The sequence below is a fragment of the Urtica dioica genome, chromosome 7 (genome assembly GCF_054948205.1).
Source record: "Urtica dioica subsp. dioica isolate 48M chromosome 7, U.dioica_male_clone48M_v1_H2, whole genome shotgun sequence".
Lineage (NCBI taxonomy): Eukaryota > Viridiplantae > Streptophyta > Magnoliopsida > Rosales > Urticaceae > Urtica > Urtica dioica.
In genome coordinates this window covers 44,108,233-44,128,860 of record NC_142762.1, presented here as the reverse complement: position 1 = coordinate 44,128,860, position 20,628 = coordinate 44,108,233, and the positions used below count along the sequence as shown (strand labels likewise).

The following is a 20,628-nucleotide window of genomic DNA, read 5'->3' as shown; positions in this document are numbered from 1 at the left end:
AAAAGGTAGATATATACTACGGAGATTTTGGTATGAATTTAAATCGATACGTTGATAACAAGATAGACTGACTATATTATAAATCCCTCAATTAGTTTACCTAATCTTTTATGAATTATCTTTACTTACCGATATCAATTGGTATGTTAGTGTTTTTTTTATTACTATTAGTATGTTAATGTTAGCAGTGGCTAAATCGGTTGAAAGGTCCTGATTTCAAACTACATAGACGGCAGGAATGCATACTTTTTAAAATTGATCTTAAATCATGTAATAGTGTCATCTGTATTTTGCATTGCTAATATATCATCTAATCTTGATCAATAATATCACTTTTCAAAAAAAAAAATCAAAGTAACTTATAAATTTTTTTTATTAAAACAATATGTAACTTTAAAAAAAAAAGTACGGTGTCGACTGTGTTAGTGATTAAACCAAAAAAAAATATTTGGATGTTCAATTTTTTCTTTTTCTTTTTGATGGCATTTGTTGGATTCAAGATTACCTCACGATCTCCACTTTGGAGGTCGTATGAAATTACGACTAGATCAAATTAAGTATCACGGACATAGTTCTATTTTTAGGGGATCATTAATTGTAAAAAGGATAGAAATAATAGTGGACATGTTATTTAAATATAAAATATATTGATAGTTTGGTAGATATATTGGCTTTGCTCAAAAAAAGTAGTGATATATTGTCAACATATTTTTTATTAAAAAAATTAGAAAAATATCGAACTTAAACGTTTGATATTACTAAATAGCCAAAGTTTGGTAAATATTAAGTACATAGCCATAGACGATGATGTGGCTTAATATGGCAGTGGTTATTTACTTAATATTTACGTTTGTAATTATATAAAATTGGCTATTTACCTAATATTTAACAAACTTTGGCTAGTTAGCAATTCCCAACGTTTAAGTTGGTTATTTTGCTAAATTACCCTTTTTTTATTTGCCAAAACCTACTAAAAATTTAATTTTCATATTCACTATCTCGAAATATTTATAAAATTAACCGGAAAATATAATAGTATCAAATTTGTTATCTCTTTAATGATAAATTACACCAATACCCCATGAACTATGACCACTTAACAACGCGGTGCCTACGTTTTTTAGGGTCCCGTTTTTGTCACGTATTCTGTAAAATGAGAGAAATTATCAAAATGCCCTTCTATATTTCATTTGTTATCCTCATTTTAATTCGATAGCTTATTAATAAGAAATCATTAAAACATATTTCCTAAAAAACCCTAATTTCGCCAATCTCTCTTCGATTTTGAGTCTCATAGATTCCATCGTTTACGGCGGAGATTGGTTTGTAGTTAGATGAGCGAAAAAAAAAATCGCTTATGAAGTCGAAGGTCTGGAAGCAACGAAGAAGTGTCGTTGTTCACGAAAAATCTTCGAATGTGTTATTCTTGAGTCGCGAGCCTGGAACTGACTTCTTGGACCATATGTCGCCAATTTAAGGTACGAAAACGGATACCAATGATGGGTTCCTTCCGATGTTGCGTTCTTTGCGATGAGTCTATTATAAAATATGGGGTTTTTTTTAATGCATAAATACAAAGAAAAAGGATGTGGTATTTAGAAGATGTGGCTTTCTTCTTCGACCAATAGGATTCTTTCGTCACCGATTTCTTCTTCGACGCCGCATAAATCTTCGCAGCTTAAGCCTTCACTGTGGATTTCTTTTTCGACGGCGCATAACATGTGAAAAAAAACGTGGCCCTAAAACTAACCAAACGTCTAAAAAATAGACGGAGGGATGATTCCTCTAAGAATATCAAAGTTCAAGGAACTATTGGTTGGGGAAAAAAAATGTAGGCTCCACATTTTAAGCGGTCAATAGTGTAGAGAACATTAGTGTAATTTATCTTTTTTTGTTAATAAATTGATAATATGTAAGGATATATGTTTGAAAATGGATGTCGTGTTTATAATAAATTGTTAGATATATTGTTATAACGTTTTTAATTGTAGGAAAGTGACACTCCTACTAAAAAATTGGTCTAATGTCAAGGCTCAAAAATAAAGTCACCAATTTGAATCCATGCTTGTATCAAGACATAGCCAAAATCTCACAAAAAATACCACGAGTTAAGGTACTTAACTCAAGTCCTTTGTCACACTAGCTTGAGTCTTTGGCAACGCATAGACAATCCTTGCTACACATGGCATGGGCCGAGTCTTTGGCCACTTGGTTCGAGTCCTCAGACACATGGCATTGATCATAGGTCACGCCTGGACCAAGTCCTCGGCCACAACTGCCTCAAGTCATCGACACCTAAGTTCTTAACCACAATGGCCCAAGTCCTCGACCACGCTTGGATCAAGTAGTCCTTGGCCACAATGATCTAGATCATCGGCCACACTTGGCCCAAGTCCTTGACCATGCTTGGCCTGAGTCATCATCCACGACGACCCGAATATTTCGCACGGCTCGCTTGGGTCTTCTGCCATATTGGTCCGAGTCCTCAGCGTAGCCATCCTTGGACGAGTCCTCAGCTAAACCATCCTCAAGCACCATAGTTGAGTCATTGGCTAAGACATCATTGACCACTGCCCGTGACCTTGGCAACACCATCATTCGCCACCTTAGCCCGAGTTTCTCCGCCAAGCTACTCTCGGCCATGTTTGGCCCAAATCCTAGGCCAAGCCGTTTTTCGGTCACGACCCGAGTCATTGGCCAAGCCTTCCTCGGCCACTTAACCATGGGTTCACGACCATGAGTCTTTGAACATTCCTTTATCGAGAGCCTTCCTTTCTTACCTCATCGGTACAATTATCGCGAAGACCCATCAAGCCCTTCAAGCCTTCGTGACTCCTATAATACCTTATTCCACATAAGCTTGAGGTAAGCTTATATGAACTTAGAATAGTTCTGTATCTCTCACACATCATTTTCTCTCTATAGAATCTTGAGTCGAGATTAAGACTTTTACCTAACAATAGAAATCGAACGAATGAGGACATTAGAGACTACGTCGCGGAAAATTCATTTGATTTCCTCTTGTTCATGTTCATCATTTTTTTACGTTAAAGACAATGGAAACCAACGAGGATGACACATTTGGAGATCATACCACCATTCGACCTACGTGTGATTATAAGATCTAGTCTTAGATCGAGCTATATACGGTTTAAGTGTTAATCCAAAAATAACATTAACATATAAAGTATAAACATAGAAATATATGAATGATTTTATTTTACAAATATACCAATGAGGCACCATACTATTTCAACCCACGCTTTCTCTTCTCTTCCCGTAGGTTTAAATAAAGGTAAAAACTTCCTTGTTTACAAATTACAAATGATATAATATTTTGATAAAAATTAGTCAAATAAGCCACCGAAAGTCTAAGAATTTCTAGATAGCCAACCTTTCGTAATTTTTTTTGTAAATAACCACCTCAAACTTATTTACGGCACTAAAAAAGACAAAAATATCCAAAAACAATTGCTGCCTATTTTTTGTTTGTTTTTTGTTTTTTGTTTTTTTTTTTGTCTTTTTGAGTGCCGTAAATAAGATGAGGTGACTGTTAATGCCTGAAAATGGATCAACACGAAAACCGGTCCGCGGTTCGGTCTAGGGCCGGACCCTATGACCGCGCGGTGGTCGAACGGAGAAGCTGTCCCAACACGTGTACCTCCGCCGTGTCGAAAAAGGATTTCCGACGACTCGTCACCTGAGAAAAGAGAGAAACGTGAGCTAAAGGACCGCGAAGGGGTTTCCTCCGGCGGGCACTCCGGCGCTCAACATTAGTCTAGGTGTCGTGCTTCAAAGTTCTAGAGAGAGAAGCTCTGATGAGAGAGAAGCAGATGTTTTGTAAGTGTGAGCAAACTTACCTCCAAATGGGAAAAATGGAGGTATTTATAAAGATGTGATGATGGGTTGGGGTAAAACCGTCATCTACTCGGGCTCCCCCTTCAGACATGAGGTAGAGGTCGAGCCTGGCTGGAGGTCGAGCCTGGCCTGGAGGTTGATCTTGCATGGAGGTCGAGCTTGCCTGGAGGTCGAGCCTGGCTGGAGGTCGAGCCTGGCCTAGAGGTCGAGCCTGCCTGGAGGTCGAGCCTGGCCTAGAGGTCGAGCCTGGCTGGAGGTCGAGCCTACCTGGAGGTCAAGCCTGCATGGAGGTCGAGCCTGCCTGGAGGTCGAGTCTGGACGCCAGGATGGGAGGTCCCCTCAGGGGTGAGCTCAACTTGTCTTAATCTCGGGCTCTACTCTTTGGGCCGGGGTCGCCATGCATCCTTACTTGAGTTGGGCCTTGATGTTTTTTGGCTGGGGAAAAATCCCTCATAACAGTGACTATTTACAGAAAATTTACAAAAAGTTGGCAATTATACAAAATGTTATAAATCAAATGATTATATAGCTAAAAGACCCATATTTTTAAGCTAGCCGACTAATTCACTCCCATTCAAAGCGATGCTAATTATCCTACATAGTAAAATATGTGTACACTTTTTTTTTCAGGGGTTAAAATAGCCCAAAACGTGGGCTACATCTCCCCTCGAAAGTTCCAACTACATCATTCGTTTGAACAATTTTCCAATGAAATTACAGCCTACTATTTTTAGTGGGGTTTGAACCCACGATCTCCACACAGAAGGTGGTGTGGAATTACCACTAGGCTATCCTAGTTACCATTTAGTGGGGTTTGAACCCACGACCTCCACACAGAAGGTGGTGTGGAATTACCACTAGGCTATCCTAGGTACCACTATATATATATATATATATTTAAAAAAAATTAAAATTGAAAGTCTACGGCTGATGGCAGCGAGTATTCTATTTCTAATGTCCAAACACTGCGTTCGATCCGACCCGGACAGAGATCATTGGGCTCAAAGAAATGTTTAAGGCCCAATATGTCACTCGAATCAAGGGAATCACTTTCTTTTTTATCAGAAGCCGAATCAATTGCTTGGTCCTCAATTCAACGTGTCGAAAAAATCTCAACCACAAACTGAAAGAAACTTGCCTTGACTTCTCTCACAAACAATCCAAAAAACACACACAAAGAAAAAAGAAAAAAAAAAGAAGCAAGTATTGCCACTACCCGGTGGATAATCAAGAGATAATGTGAATGAAGCTATCACGAGCGGTTAGTGCGGTTTTGACGGCCCTGATGTTGTACACGTGTCAGGCGGCGAAGGTCCTCCACCCGGTGATCCTAGTCCCGGGAAACGGCGGAAACCAGCTGGAGGCGAGGCTGACGGAGAGCTACGCGCCGTCGAGTGTGGTGTGCAACCGGTGGTACCCGATCAGCAAGGACAAGGACGGGTGGTTCCGGTTGTGGTTTGACCCGACCGTTTTGCTGGCTCCGTTCACCAAGTGCTTCGCTGAGCGGATGACTCTGCGCTACGACCCGGAGAGAGACGATTACTATAATGCCCCTGGGGTCCAGACCCGGGTCCCTCATTTCGGATCCACTCGCTCGCTTCTCTATCTCGATCCTCATCTCAAGTAAGATAAGAACCTTGCTCAACACGCTACGCTAATGTGTAAACAACTGTTTTAATGCGCTCACTGATTCTCTAAAGGAATTAGCATGTTCACCAATTGTTATATATGATTTAATCATAGGTTGAATAAGTAGAAAATCATAGAGACAGGATTAAATTATTGATAGCCCGATGGTTCCATTTTGTAGAAATACCTGAAATTTACTTGAAGAAATTTTAGAAAGACCTTTTAAAAAAAAAAATTGTCGACGCATATGGCGACAAATCTTTTATAGAAGAAGTTAAAGCTGTCAATTGGGCCGGGCCACCCGGCCCGGCCCTTATTTTAATTGGTTTTGGGTCGGCCCAGCCCGGATTAAAGAAGGGTCGGGCCGGTCCGATTTTTAAATTGGTCCTGGTTTGGGCCTTCGTTTTAAGCCCAAAATCCGAGCCCGGCCCGAAGCCCTTGAAAAGCACATAACCGGCGCGGCCCAGGCACAGAACCGGCACGGCCCAAGCACGGACCAGGCACAAGCCCGTTTGAGGCCCAATTTTTTTTTTTAATCTCTAAATATATGTATTATACATATAATATTATCTATAACACTTGTACTTGCTTAACATTAAGTACTTTTTTAAATATTCTAGATCCTAGTGTTTAATTCTCTAACTCGTTCATTTTCTATGTAATATTCTCTATATAAACTCAAGAGATTTATTTGATACTGTTGTACATCTTAATTTCTCAAGAACTACGAGTAGGATCCGGCTTATTACTTCCATGGATTTTTTGAAGTATTTTGCAAATGCACATAAGTATTACCAGGTGTATACTATCCAACTGCTCATCTTGCGTTACATGAATTATTTAATATTTCAAACGCTTTTGCTACTTATAGACAATACGATCTATTAAGCTAATTATTTTACCTATGAACAAAAATTTACAAATTATTGAGAAGGAGTACCGTTTTTATATGTCATTGCAACTTCACATATATAGAACCGAGCCTCGCCGTTAAACCAAGTTTGTCCAAATCATAAATCATTTTTTTCTTACAAATCACTCTAGAAAGCAAAAAAAAAATATAAAAAATTAGCAGTATTTGGGCGAGGATATTTTGAAGATCGCCACAGAGTATCTGAAGAAGAGATGTTATCACATTTGGTCTCACTTGTCATATATGACATGATGCAGGAAAATAACATCGTACATGGCACCACTAGTGGAAACACTAGAACAAAAACTCGGCTACAAAGACGGCGAAACTCTCTTCGGCGCGCCGTACGACTTCCGGTACGGCCTCGCTCCCGATCCCCACCCACACTCGATCGGGTCCAAGTTCCTCGGAGACCTGAAAGCCCTGGTCGAGAGAGCGAGCCGCGAAAACGACGACAAGCCCGTGATCCTAATCTCCCACAGCCTCGGGTCCCTCTTCGTCCTCAACCTCCTCACCCGAAACTCCCCGAGCTGGCGCCAAAAGCACGTCAGACACTTCATCGCACTCTCGGCCCCTTGGGCCGGCACGGTCGACGAAATCCTGACCTTTGCATCGGGAACCACGCTCGGCGTCCCCATTGTCGATCCTCTCCTCGTCCGGGCCGAGCAGCGATCCTCCGAGAGCAACCTCTGGCTCATGCCCAACCCTAGATTCTTCCCTCCCACTCAGGTTGTTTGCAATAATATTTACCAATAATAATAGTAGTATCAAATAAAATAGATTACTTGATTCGTAAGTTTCTTTTCGAATATAAATAATCCAATTTTATTTATTTTTTGTAGGTTTTTCTAATTTTAGATATTTATACCCAAAAAAAAACAAATTTGTTTTTCAATTTCTCGAAAATCGTTTTCGTGGAGAATCGAAAGGAAGTTAAGTTTAGATCTAGTAAGACAGTTCTAGTGGTTAATACTTAGTATCTCATAGGCTCATACCAGTGTGAGGTCATGGGTTCGAATAACAATCAAAATCGAAAAGTCCATTAAGTATATAGTCATATTTACAGTTTCACATTACTATATAGTCAACGTTTCGTAAATCTTAGGTAAACAGCCATGTCCATGTATTTAGTATTTACACGTGTAAATTGACGTAAATACTCCACTATTTTATTTCAATGAAAGGACAAATCAGGAATGTCACGTCATCTTTATGGCTATTTACATAATATTTACGATACGTTGGCTATATAGTAATCCCAAACGTTTTAATTGGCTGACGATACGGCTGACCAAACACAGGTTTTGGTCTCGGCTCTGGGTAGGAACTACACGGCCGACGATACGGCGGAGTTTTTGGAGGACATAGGGTATCCGGAGGGGGTTGTCCCGTACAGGACGAGGGTGGTTCCGATGATGAAGGCGGTGGCGGAGGAGAACCCGCCGGGAGTGGCGGTGACGTGTCTGTTTGGGAGCGGGGTCGATACGGCGGAGAGGCTGGTTTATGAGGGAAAAGGGTTTGATGAGAGGCCGGAGATCGTGTACGGAGACGGGGACGGGACGGTGAACCGGGCGAGCCTCGCCGCCGCGGAGGCTCTGTGGGGCGGCGGCGGGGCTGTGAGGGTGGTCGAGCTGCCGGGGGTGAGTCACACCGGTGTGCTCAGTGATGAGCGCTCGTTGATGGAAATAGTTGGAGAGCTTTCCAACCACAACTCTCGCCTACGGTTTGCTGACGTGTCCTAGTTTTTGTTTTCCACTTGCATATGGGTGTCGTTTAGCGAATTATCGTCGTTTGACAAGTTTGTCACTCATGTAAAAAAAAAAAGGCCAAAGAAAATGAAAAATGACGTGGTATCTAGGATAGTGTAATTCCATACCATCTCCTGTGTGGAGGTCGTGGGTTCAATCCCCGCTGCAGTTAAGCTGCTTTCAAAAAAAAAAAAAAAATGATAAGTATACTATTCTCGAAGCTTTCCAAAGAACTTCAGAAGTTTGCCTCTTCTATTCCTAAAGACCCTTACAAGACAAAATACTTATGAAGTTTACCTCTTTCTATTCATAAAGTTTACCTCTCCAAAACATTGATCTGTGGTGTTCAATGAAAATGAATTCCCATTTTTATCTGAGACTAACAAAGTTGCAGGTCAAGAGTCTTTCAGTACTAACTCTGCAAGACATGTGAGCAATCAACTCTTTGCATAAGTCAGGTTCGGATCAGGATGTCCTCCAAATATATACATAAGGTCAGTAAAATAAACGAAGTGAACAATTACAGAATTCTAAGTGCCAAAATTTTTGCTGTAAATCGAAAATAGTTGGCCAAAAACCTTGGGCGTGCAATTTGATAAAGAGGACTCTTGTGCACTTGGATCTTCCAAGAACATGTTGCATAAGCTCCAACGATTCTGTGAAGAGCAATTTACAACATAAAATTCTTACAAATAATCTATTAGCAATGGAAGAATCATTAGATTACTCTGTCCCAAAAATAATTTATTCCTTTTCTTCACTGGCCCTCCTAATACATTGCTAAAATAATTATTTTAACAAAAATTACTTAACCACCAAAAGCCCACCTATCATATATAATGACTCTCAGCAGTTCAAGGTTTATTCCCAGACCCCCAGGCTCTGGTGAAAAAGCAAAAAACAAAACATGACAAATGACAATATTTTAAACATGACAAATGACAATATTTGGACAGCATTTTTATGCAGATCATACCATATTCTATCAAGAAATTTGAAAAATAAATGTATAGTTTTTCATTATTATAATGTAAGGTACTGTTTAATAGAAATTTAAATTGTTGGAATATCCTTTTTTGAACAATTATAAAAGTAACAGTACTATTTTATTTTACACACACAAAAAAAACTATTCTTTAATTTGTAATTTAACTTATATATAATTAGTGTTATATAAATCTAAAGTAGTAATCGAAATCCAGCAACAGCAACGACAAGGATCATGAAGAAACGTTTCTCGTCTTTCAACACAACTCTGATCAATAAAGCCCAGCAACAACGACGAAGACAAAGGGAAAGAGGCATCGAGTACTTGGTATCTCTCATAAACTCGTGTTCACAACACTCCAAGTTGCTACAAATCCACGCCCGAATAGTCTCTTCCTCTCTCCTCTCCGACTCCGCGCTCTGCCTCGCCTTCCTTTGTCGCTCCTTGGCGCTGCGAGACCTGAGTTATTCCCGGAAGTTCTTCGACCACATCGCTTGGCCTTGTCGTCTCCACTATAACGCCATGATCAGAGCTTACTCTGCCACCGATTCAGCCCTCGAAGGCTTACGCTTGTACCGCGATATGCGACGCCGAGGCGTCCCACCGAACGAGTTCTCGGCCTCGTTCGCCGTTAAATGCTGTGTGGCAGAGTCTTCGCTGGCCTGCGGTGTTCAGCTCCACGCGCGAGTCGTGAGAGATGGGCATCGATCGGACTCTCACTTGCTCACTTCGCTCACTGAGTTGTACTCGCGCTGCGACCGGTTCCCCGACGCGCACAACGTGTTCGACGAAATTCCCGACAGAGACACCGTCGCTTGGAACGTCCTGATCTCTTGCTATCTCAGGAACGGCCGGGCCCGGGATGCGCTGGCTCTTTTCGAGGCCATGTGGCGCGGCGAGGACGCGTGCGAGCCTAACAGAGTTTCGTTCTTGCTTGGGCTCCAAGCTTGCTCGGAGCTGAACGCCCCCGAACTCGGAGAGAGGATTCACCGTTACATCGAGGAGCGCGGATTCGGGGACGATACCAATGTGAACAACGCTCTCGTGTCGATGTACTCTCGGTGCGGCCACTTGGAAAAGGCTCTCGCAGTGTTCCGGAGAACCAAGAGAAAGGACGTGATTTCGTGGAACGCGGTGATCTCCGGGTTCGGCGTGAACGGCCGCGGGAGAGAGGCCGTAGCCGCGTTCCGGAAGATGGAAAGAGCGGGTTTTTCTCCGACCGAACAGACTTTCTTGGCGATCCTCTCGGCGTGTAGCCGAACGGGTTTGATCGACGAAGCGAAGTCGTTCTTCAACCGGATGCGCTCTGAATTCGGGGTGACTCGGAGCTTCCGACACTACGGAATCATGGTCGGCGTGTTGGGCCGGGCCGGGCTTCTCGACGAGGCCCACCGGCTCATAACCTGCATGGAAGTCGACCCCGATCCCAGCACGTGGAGGACCTTCCTCGGGGCTTGTAGACTCCACGGCCGAGTCGACCTTGCTGAGCTGGCAGTGGCTCGTCTCGTCGAGGTCGGGGCTCAAGAAGCCATAGATTACATTGTGTTGTCTCACACCTATTCGTCGATCGGCGACTGGGACAAGGTGGGAGAGGCGAGGAGGCTCGTCAGAGAAAACACGATGCTGACGGTGCGCGGACGAAGCGCGATCGAAGTCAACGGAGAGGTACACGAATTCGTCGCGGCCGATATTTCGCATCCGCGGAAACGGGAGATTCATGGGATGCTCGCCAAGATCATACGGAGGTTGAAGAGGTTTGGCGGGTACGTGGTCGACTTGTCGTCGGAGCTTCACGATTTAGCCACGGACGAAGAGAAAGAGATTCTGGTTTCTTCTCACGGCGAGAAATTGGCGATCGCTTTCGGGGTCCTCTCGACCCGTCCCGGCACGACGATCAAGGTGACCAAAAATTTGTGCACTTGCGTCGACTGTCACAATTTTGCCAAGGCTTTCTCGCGGGTGTACGATCGAGAGGTTGTCTTTAGAGATCGAAATCGGCGGATTCATCATTTTCGGAACGGACATTGCTCTTGCAATGACTATTGGTAGAGTATAGGTGTTTTTTTTTTTTAAAGCCAACAAATAATCTATTTAGATTATGATTCTTTGTGTAGGACCAGTTTTCTAGTTGATTGACTAGTTTGGTCTGAGAATGATATATCTATTAAATGAAAATCAAGTCCCAACGACGGCCCTTTATATATTTCTTACAAATCTGTAACTTAGATCTCTCTTTAAGATTCCAAACAAAGTTGAACTATATTTGAATTTTGAGGAAAGAAAAGCAAATCGAACCAAAAGTATTTGTTTTTCTGTCATGTCAAACTAGACAGAACGCTACACATAGAGAGAGAGAGAGAGAGAGAGAGAGAGAGAGAGAGAGGAAAATGACGATGGAAACCAATCTGTAAAGCCCAGCGACAAGGATCATGAACAAACGCTTCTCGTCTTTCAACACAATCATGGATGTTTACTCGCGCAGCGACAGGTTGGCCGACACGCGCAACCTGTTCGATGAAATTCCCGTGAGAGACACCGTCGCTTGGAACGTCCTGATATCTCTCTTCATCCGCAGCGATCGGCCCCAGGACGCTCTGGCTCTGTTCGAGGCGTTGTGGTGCAGAGAGGACATGTGCGAGCCCAACAGAGGGTCGTGCTTGCTTGGACTCCAAGCTTGCTCGGAACTGAACGCACCGGAAATCGGCGAGAGGATTCACCGTTACGTCGAGGAGCGCGGTCACGGCAACCATGCGAAGGTAAACAACTCTCGGTGCGGCCACATGGAAAACGCCCTCGGCGTGTTCCAGCGGATGAGGAAGGACGTTGCTTCGTGGAATGCGGTTCGCGGAAGAGAAGCCGTGGCCGCGTTCCGAGAGATGGAAAAATCCGGCGTTTCTCCAACCGAGCAAACGCTCATGTCGATCCTCTCGGCTTGTAGCCGAGCTGGTTTAAGACGACGCGACATCGTTCTTCAACAGAATGCGAGCTTGAGTTTGGGGTGACTCGGAGCGTTCGACACTACGGAATCATGGTCGACTTGTTGGGCCGGGCTTCTCTACGAGGGCCCACCGGCTTATAACCTGTATGGAAGTGGACCCCGATCCCAGCACGTGGAGAATCTTTCTCGGGGCCTGTAGACTCCACGGCCGCGTCGAGCTTGCTGAGCTGGCAGTTGCTCGTCTCGTCGAGATCAGGGCCCAAGAAGCCATCGATTACATCGTGTTGTCCCACACCCATTCGTCGGTCAGCGACAGGGAAAAAGTGAGGGAGGCGAGGAGGCTCGTCAAGGAAAACACGATGCTGACTGTGCACGGACAAAGCGCGATCGAAATAAACGGAGAGGTACACGAATTCTTCGAGGGCGATATTTTGCATCCGCGGATACGGGAGATCAACGAGATGCTCGCCAAGATCATACGGAAGCTGAAGAGGGTCGGAGGGTATGTGATCGACTTGTCGTCTGATCTGCGTGGTTTAGCCACAGACGAAAAGAAAGAGATTTTCCTTTCTCATCATAGCGAGAAGTTTGCAATCGCTTTCGGGGTTCTCGCGACTCGTCCCGGCACGACGATCAAGGTGACCAAAAATGTGCGCACTTGGGTCGACTGCCACAATTTCGCAAAGGCTTTCTCGCAGGTTTACATTAGAGCGGTTGTCTTTAGAGATCGATATCGACAAATTCATCATTTTCGAAAGGGACGTTGCTCGTGCAATGACTATTGGTAGTGTATGGCAGTGTATGACTATTAGTACTAATGTTTCCTCTCTTTGCATAGGACCAGCTTTCTAGTTTGACAAATTAGTTTGGCCTGAGAATGATACAACGTTCGAGTCACACAAGGGACAAAATTCTCCATTAGAAAACATTATGAAGTTCAGGGTTCTATTTTGAAAGCTGTTTAACTTCAGGGGCTTTCTATTTAAAAAAAAAAAAAAAAATGTGACGGTGTGTATATAATTATATATGATAGCACACGTCACATTCAAATAAATGTACCAAACACACTCATACAAACTTCCAGATGAAATAACAAAAACGTTTTTTTTTTTTTTTAGAATAAATCTCATTTTTACCCCCTGAACTCGTACCTCAGTTACAAAAAGTTGTTGTTGTTGTCATCGCCGCCGGAGGAGAATCCCGGGGTCTTCAAGAGGAGTGGAAAAATCGTGATCAATTGTTAAATCATTTATAGACTTTATTCTAAAAAAAATGTGTTTGTAGCTGAAAATGAAAAGACTTAGAAGGTGATATCATAAAATTTACTTGAATGATTCATTTGGATTTTGTAAATCGGGCTCAACTCCGCCTAACATGCCAGGATGAAAACAGAGCTAGCGTGATTCCATAAGTTAGTGGATTAGCGAGATCTGTATTCGACCAAAAAGATGTAACATTTGAAAAATAAATAATAAAATCTTTGTTTTGGCGATCTCAGATGTGTCGATATCAATGTTTAGTAATCTGGACTCCTTACCTGAGCACCACAACCACGACACAGTATCTGATAGTCATGAGTAAGAACTGCTTTGTAATTCTTCTTTTTCTTCCCACACAATAAGTTCCCTTTTTGGAGGTAACTCTTTCATGACATCCTTTTTCACTCCTGCGGAATAATCAATAGGTTTACACACTTTCAGAATAGTGATTTCGTGCACGGAACAACATGATCTGATAGGTTATGAGTTCATTATGTTTTTAGAAAACCCTTTTAAACTCCACAAAATAAGAGGTAAAAGCTTTTCAACCTTACAAAATCTAGCACGATCCAGTGAGGAGATGAGACCAAATTATCAAATTCTATCCACAAATATTTATGGAAAGACTTCTAAGACAAGAAACATTTAGTGTTTACTTCTAAGATGGGTGCCAGCATTTTATGGAGCCTTGAAATCTGATCCTCCTGATTTATATCCTTAAATTCCTCATGAAACTCCTCCAAACTTCCAAATTGCAACACAATAAACATTAATTACTGAAAGAGTCCACATTAATCTAATCCTAAACCCAATTTCAAAGCAACCAATACAGTTCAATTCATAAAACATCTCGGAATTCGCATTCCCAGCATCAAGGAAGCTCATAAGCAAAAATATTACGCCAAGATTGTTCTGAAAGCTCGTCGATCAATATAACATTAGTAAGTTTGGGAAACTAATTTGATGTATGTAATAATAATAAAAAAAAAAAATTGTTTACAACATCTGTGATCAAAACAAGACAAAGAACTGATTCATAACAGCCGAGAGGAAATGAGAATTAGAATATTAGCACAGGGTAAGTAGAACAAACCTGGAGTGGAGTTCCAGTCAAAATCACATGAAGATTACTAGAGTATTGCTTCAATGATAAAAATAGCTTTGAATCCTTGTACTTGAGATGAGGACCTTCATCCACAATCTACATTCAGATCTAATCATTGAGCTGGAGCCCAAAATAAATATAGCCCAGCAATCATGAAGGATTTAAAAAAAAAAAAAAAAAAAAAAAAAGATAGACCCAGCAATCATGAGAGATGGTACAAGATATTACCTTGCTTTCCCACTTTATAGGTTTTAGTCCGGTCGAGTCCAGGTTTATCATCTTGTATGATGTTAAGAGATATCATCGAATTGGATGCGTTCTTGTACTATCACTGACCCCAGAAGATTTCTTCAGCTTCTTGGGATTTCTTGGCAAGTAAAATTCATATCTCGTATAACAGTGCGAGCCTGTGACGCACATGCAGCAGAAAACATTATAAATAAATAAATCAATCAAACATTATATATATTTTATATTGTAAATAAAATATAACAATGTAATGCTCGGTATTGTTTTCACTGGAACTAAACAAGATAATAAGAAGAGGCCCAAGGTCAAGTTTACATGTGCTCAAAGAGGAAGCACGCAGGATTTGTTGGAGCAGAAGATGGGAAGTTCATTCTAGAAAGTTTGGGAAAAGCATTAACCTGCAAGAACAATCCAGTCAACAGACGTCCACTCGGGTCTAACAGCAACAAAGTCCTCATCCGAGTTGTTATTTGACTCTGTTTGGCAATGGAAATTGCCAAGTTAGATTCTCATTCGTGGATTTGTCTTGAAAACTTTGAGGAACTCTCTCTCTCTGGCCCCTGAACACAAGTATACACAAACTCAAAATGGAAACTTAATCCAAAAACCATTCACAGCTAGGAGTCATGTGAATTTACTGTATAATTACCATGAGCAGTGCAAATAAGAAAAGCTTTTGCACTTAATATAATACTGCTTCACCAAAATCTGATTCGTCTTTGAAGTGTCACTGTCATCAGCCACAGTGGGTCACATTTCACAATCCAGTATCTCATCAATTTCATTCAAAGCACTAACATGAAAACAGTAATCATTAAAAAAAATCATCACGAATCAGAAAATAGCACGTGAACGACGATGTGATTGAACATCAACCATACGCATTCAGGGCATCTCCATTTTCCAGGATTCTCAGCTTTCAGTGGCTAAAGCAAGCATTTGGAATGGTACATCTAATTCACGTCTCACGTGAACGAAGAATTTTGCCTTCTCCACAGGATTGACATAAATCCTCTGTCTGTTCAAATTCAGACCACATGAAAGACTTAACAAAAGCAATATAGATGTAAAATTGAAAAGAAACGCATTGTAAACAATAATCTAGGGTTTAGGCATGAGTTAAGATTCATCAGCTCGATCTTACTGCACTGGAAAACTTTCAGATAAAATAAAAAACAGATGATTAAGTTCAAATTCAAACCACAGAAAAAGACCAAACAAAACTTTCAAAGCAAATTGGTGAATCTGAAACAAGTAGTAAGTTATTACCACCAGTGATCAGTCGAATTAATATATTTTGTGAAATCTGACTGTATCATCTCAAACCATCTTTTCTAATACACAACCCAGCTTAGAAGCACAGAAAGAAAAAGACAAGGAAATTAAAAGAGTACTCACTAGTTACAGCTTTCTTTGTTCGACAATGATGATTCAAATCCCTTGGCCTTGTGTTTCTCCTTTCTCCTCGTCCTTTAAAGACCAATATTGAAAGGTTAAGTGGCTGTTATTCGAATTCAAGACCGGACTGACTTCACGATGCAGACAACTGCAAACAATCTATAATAACGCCACTTTTAGAAAGCCATGCAAATAATCAACAAAAAACATAACAAATAAATTGCAAAGAGAAAATCCAATTAGACCAATATTGAAAGGTTAAGTGGCTGTTATTCGAATTCAAGACCGGACTGACTTCACGATGCAGACAACTGCAAACAATCTATAATAACGCCACTTTTAGAAAGCCATGCAAATAATCAACAAAAAACATAACAAATAAATTGCAAAGAGAAAATCCAATTAGACTAAAACAAAAACCTAAAAAGGAAAATAAAAATAAATAAATGAAGAATAAACCTTGAATCAGGGATTTTCTTCAACTTGAGCGCATTCCCAGAGCTTTACGATCAGAAGCCACAGTCCCTACATTGTCTCCTTCGATGTGTTGATTAATGTCTGTGTATGCCCTTTTCGTGCCATCATTTTCTGCATCACCAAACATATACAAACATGAGAGAGAGAGAGAGAGAGAGAGAGATAAGGAGATTAGGTGTTTCCATGGATTCCAGAAAAGAAATTACTCTATTACCATATATCCCGCTGAAGCACTCAAACGCACATTTGAGGTAGACTTGTTGTCATCCGTCCTGTAAAATTAATACACATTTAATTACATCAAATCGAAACCAAAACAGAAAACTAAACAAACCAAAAAAAAAAACAAAAAACTCCGGACCAAAAATTATAATGGTCCTAAACCAGAAACAGATTCCTTGTTGAAGAATTCTGACTCCCGTATCCGCTCCTCTGTCGCTGCCGAATTGCTCGTTCATGTTCCTCTCACACTCATTTTTTTCTTAACTTTGAAGGGGTACTGTCTTGATTTCTAGTTTTTTTGGCTCTAAAGATTGAAATCCAGTCAAGAAAAGACATAAAGATGGAGATTAACACTCAAGACATAGTTGCATTGAAGACGATGATACCTCGACATAAAAGATACTTTGATTACTGACAATTGAGCTTCTCAATATATGATCATATCTAGTTGATTAATCTATAAGTTCATAAACAAGGTGTTAGTTGTATGTTAGGATTACATAATGTAGAAGAAGAAGAACTAGTTACCTAACCGTTTGGCACCTCAATTTAGCTTTCCATACATGTTGCCACCATTCCAATGCCATACAGATGGAAAGTCATACTAGGATGACGACAGATGGGGCAGAGACCTACGAGGCGTCGAGCTTCGCAGCAATGACACTTTCTATTCGTAAATACATAAGAAACAAGAACCAACAATATTAATATTCATTGACTATTACAAGAACCAATTTATACGACAAAAATATTACTGACAAAAATGAGATAAAGAAAGGGTGAAGCATACTTTTGGTGGTTTTGAATAAAAAATAAGAAAAAGAACCATACTTTTGGTGGGAAGTACAACTGTGTATGAAGTCTTCCTTATCATCTAATCTCTCATTAGTATCATCACCTTCTCATTGTTTTTTTTTTTTAACGGAGAAAAAAAAAACTAGAAAATAAAATACACTTTCTAGGTTTGTTTGGCAAAAAATTTAGAAACAAAATCTAATAATAGTACACATAGAACCTGAAATTTCAAACCCAAAAAACCTGTTATATAACTAACCAGAGAGCGAGAGGCTTCAGTGGAGGCTCTGATCTGCCAGCCGGAAAGGAGACACAACGACACGTATAAGCCGAAATAAATGAAACTAAAAAAACATAGAAAATATCGGGTACAAACTTGCCAATCTCATTCTCAACTCGCTGGGCAGTCACCACCGTGAAACACTGCTATTCTCTCCTTGTTTTTTGTCTCTTGTCGAAGAACATTTAAAGTAGGCTTGCTATCATTTATCCTGTATAATTAATACACAAACAAATCAAGGAGAAAAACATATCAAGAAACAAGTAAAGAGGAAAAAAAAGAAAAAAGATAAGCAAGCAAAAATCGAAAATACAATACACTTTCTCAGTCGTAGTAGAGTCCTTTCTTCTCCGAACAATACTTATGAGAACAAAGATCCAAAGAAGCTAGTTCAAAGAGAGCGACTGAGTAAGCAGGGGCGTAAAAGTTTAATATTTTTCATTACTGTCAGGACTCCCAATAACAAGAGTTTCAATAAAGATTTGGCTTCAGTCTTGAATGCTCAGAAACCTCAATCCCAAAGGCCGGGGGTTAAAGCACAAACTTATTCCCAAGTGATCTAAACTACCTCTGACAGAAAAAATCCTCAATTCCAAAAGCCATGCAACAACTTAAAGCCACACTGCGATGGCATAAACAAACGTTAGAGATTTAACTCAAATAATTTAACAAAACTCATTACAAATAAATCCCAAAGAGAAATTCCAATTAGATTTTAATAAAACCCAGCAAAGGAAGATAAAATAAAGAAGAAACCTTGAACCGGGCAATTTCTTCAACTTGACAGCATTCTCAGAGCTTTGTCCCTATGCACACAGTTGTTGTTGAAATCGGAGGGCTTTACGCTCCTATGTCGTATTCTTCACCGTGTATGCCTTCTTCATGCCATCATTTTCTGCATCGCCAAACACACACATACACATTCATGAGAGAGAGAGAGAGAGATTAGGGGTTTAGGTATCTAACCAATACTCTGAAAAGAAATAACTCGACTACCATACATCCCGAAGCAATGTTAGGCACATTTGAACTAGACTCGTTGTCATAAATCCTGTAAAATTAAAACACAGCTGATTACATCAAATCGAAACCAAAACAGAAACTAAAAAACAAAACCTGAGGACTAAAATTAACATGGTTTTGAACCCGAAACAGATTCCTTGATGAAGATTCTGACTCCCTTATCTGCTGTAAACTGCTCGTTCATGTTCCTCCCACACTCAATTTTGTCTTAACTCTGAAAGGTCACTGCCTTGATTTCTAGGTTGTTTGCTCCACAGCCAATCTCGCTCTCCACCCGTGCTTTTATCCGACCCGGGCGACCGCGTCGGGGTTTGGCGACAGGGCAAAGAGGGAATGGTTGTGAGCGATCAGAGAACTGGGACAAGACATTGTCTCTCTGCTCCACCCGAGCGTCGCTCTCCAGCCACGCCTCGCCGGAGTTTCTCGGGCGTCACCGCTATCCCAAGCAGAGGCTCCTAACTAATACCCGCGACCGCACTAGCGAGCTTCTGAGAGGGATGGATCGGCCGTGAGATTCCGGCGACGACTGGGGAATACGACGGCGGGCCGACGGTGGAGTCAAAACGAAACCCTATAAAGGGAATTAGAGAGACTATCAACTTGAGTTTTGGATTTCTAGGGTTTATACTGAAATTATGGCGACCGAAACGGAACCCTAGAAAAGGGAATTAGAGACAACTTGATTTTTGGGTTTTTTATACTGTAATCGACTTTGATAAATGGGACGGGACGGGACGAGACTTGTCTCTCCGCAGCGAATCTCTCTCCACCGGCGCTTTTAGCCCGACCGCCGACACGCTCTTCTCAGGCGTCTCCGTAGAAGCTCCGATGTCCAGCGGTAGGATTGAGACCTGGTGGTGGACACGCTCTGCAGAAGATCGAAAACCCCACTGCCGAACATGGAGATCATCTACGCGAGCTCGGCCTTGCGAATCCGGCGATGGCATCGGGGTTTGGCGGCGAGGCAGAGAGAGCGATTCGGAGGGAGCGAGAAGAGACGGCCATTTTTTCCCAAGGAAAACAAGAATTTTGCGAACTCAAGCGCGAAATGCAAGCCTTTTTTATAACTTCTTCAAACTTGATGCCCAATTAACTCTCGCTTAGATCTTACGCTGTTTGATTGTATTTTCATACGACGGTTCTAACTAGAGTTTAATCAAAATGGAAACTTGACAGGAATAGCTGATATAACGGGATTATAATCGTTAATTCGCACCCTCATTAACGGCTATCTTTTTTTTTTTGTTGACCTTCTTGGCTATTTGACCATCACTTATTAAATATTTTTTTTTACATTTTTCTGATTTAATACATTCGCACACTTCGTTCGCAAACTTTATTTCTTCGAGTATAATACATAGTTTGCAAAGAAATGAAAATTTGTATCATCCTAACGATAAACAAACCGAGTAAGAACCTGCAACAAACAAATAAGGTTGTCCAACAAACTACTTAGTATTCATTTTAAGACTATAGTTGAAAATTAAGTTGTAGCCACAATGTCGATTAAATTATATTAATAAATAGAGAATTTGTTTCGGAACTAAAAGCGAAACGATATTTAAAAAACAAAATAGTTAAAATTAATTCTTACTAAACCCTAGAGATGATTTTAATTATTACAATTTCAATATAATTTAATACTGGATGGTCTATTGTGCACCAACGAAGCCAAAAAAGCTCATCAGATGAGGAAAAATTTACTATTCATATATATATATATGTAAATTAAATATATATAATTTT

At 41.0% G+C, this 20,628-nt stretch overlaps 1 protein-coding gene, 1 long non-coding RNA gene and 3 pseudogenes across 9 annotated transcripts; 4 read left to right on the top strand and 1 right to left on the bottom strand.

Annotated features, from left to right (window-relative positions):
- Positions 1-4,950: 4,950 nt before the first annotated feature.
- Positions 4,951-8,258, top strand: LOC149391952 (alpha/beta-Hydrolases superfamily protein). Its single transcript, XM_089618678.1, has 3 exons — positions 4,951-5,481; positions 6,658-7,129; positions 7,702-8,258. The coding sequence occupies exons 1-3, from the start codon at positions 5,102-5,104 to the stop codon at positions 8,140-8,142; spliced, it is 1,293 nt and encodes a 430-aa protein (XP_089474804.1). The 5' UTR covers positions 4,951-5,101; the 3' UTR covers positions 8,143-8,258.
- Positions 8,259-9,370: 1,112 nt separating this feature from the next.
- On the top strand, positions 9,371-11,185 carry LOC149391951 (pentatricopeptide repeat-containing protein At3g47530 pseudogene; annotated as a pseudogene).
- Positions 11,186-11,598: 413 nt separating this feature from the next.
- LOC149391950 (pentatricopeptide repeat-containing protein At3g47530 pseudogene) lies at positions 11,599-12,138 on the top strand (annotated as a pseudogene).
- Positions 12,139-12,220: 82 nt separating this feature from the next.
- On the top strand, positions 12,221-12,862 carry LOC149391949 (pentatricopeptide repeat-containing protein At3g47530 pseudogene; annotated as a pseudogene).
- A 423-nt stretch (positions 12,863-13,285) lies between these two features.
- LOC149391948 (uncharacterized) lies at positions 13,286-19,960 on the bottom strand. Of its 8 annotated transcripts, none has more exons than XR_016300134.1 (16): positions 18,856-19,960; positions 18,616-18,754; positions 18,178-18,481; positions 17,839-18,070; positions 17,313-17,451; positions 17,171-17,241; positions 16,777-17,088; positions 16,545-16,673; positions 16,086-16,244; positions 15,337-15,705; positions 15,003-15,247; positions 14,667-14,845; positions 14,427-14,534; positions 13,990-14,077; positions 13,612-13,740; positions 13,286-13,504 (listed from the first exon to the last, which is right to left on the bottom strand). It is a non-coding gene; the product is annotated as an uncharacterized LOC149391948 (long non-coding RNA). The 8 variants fall into 8 exon arrangements; XR_016300133.1 differs by lacking the exon at positions 13,990-14,077 and having other exon boundaries at positions 15,337-15,417; positions 15,569-15,705; XR_016300130.1 differs by lacking the exon at positions 13,990-14,077 and having other exon boundaries at positions 18,856-18,910; positions 19,006-19,960.
- Between the last annotated feature and the right edge of the window lie 668 nt (positions 19,961-20,628).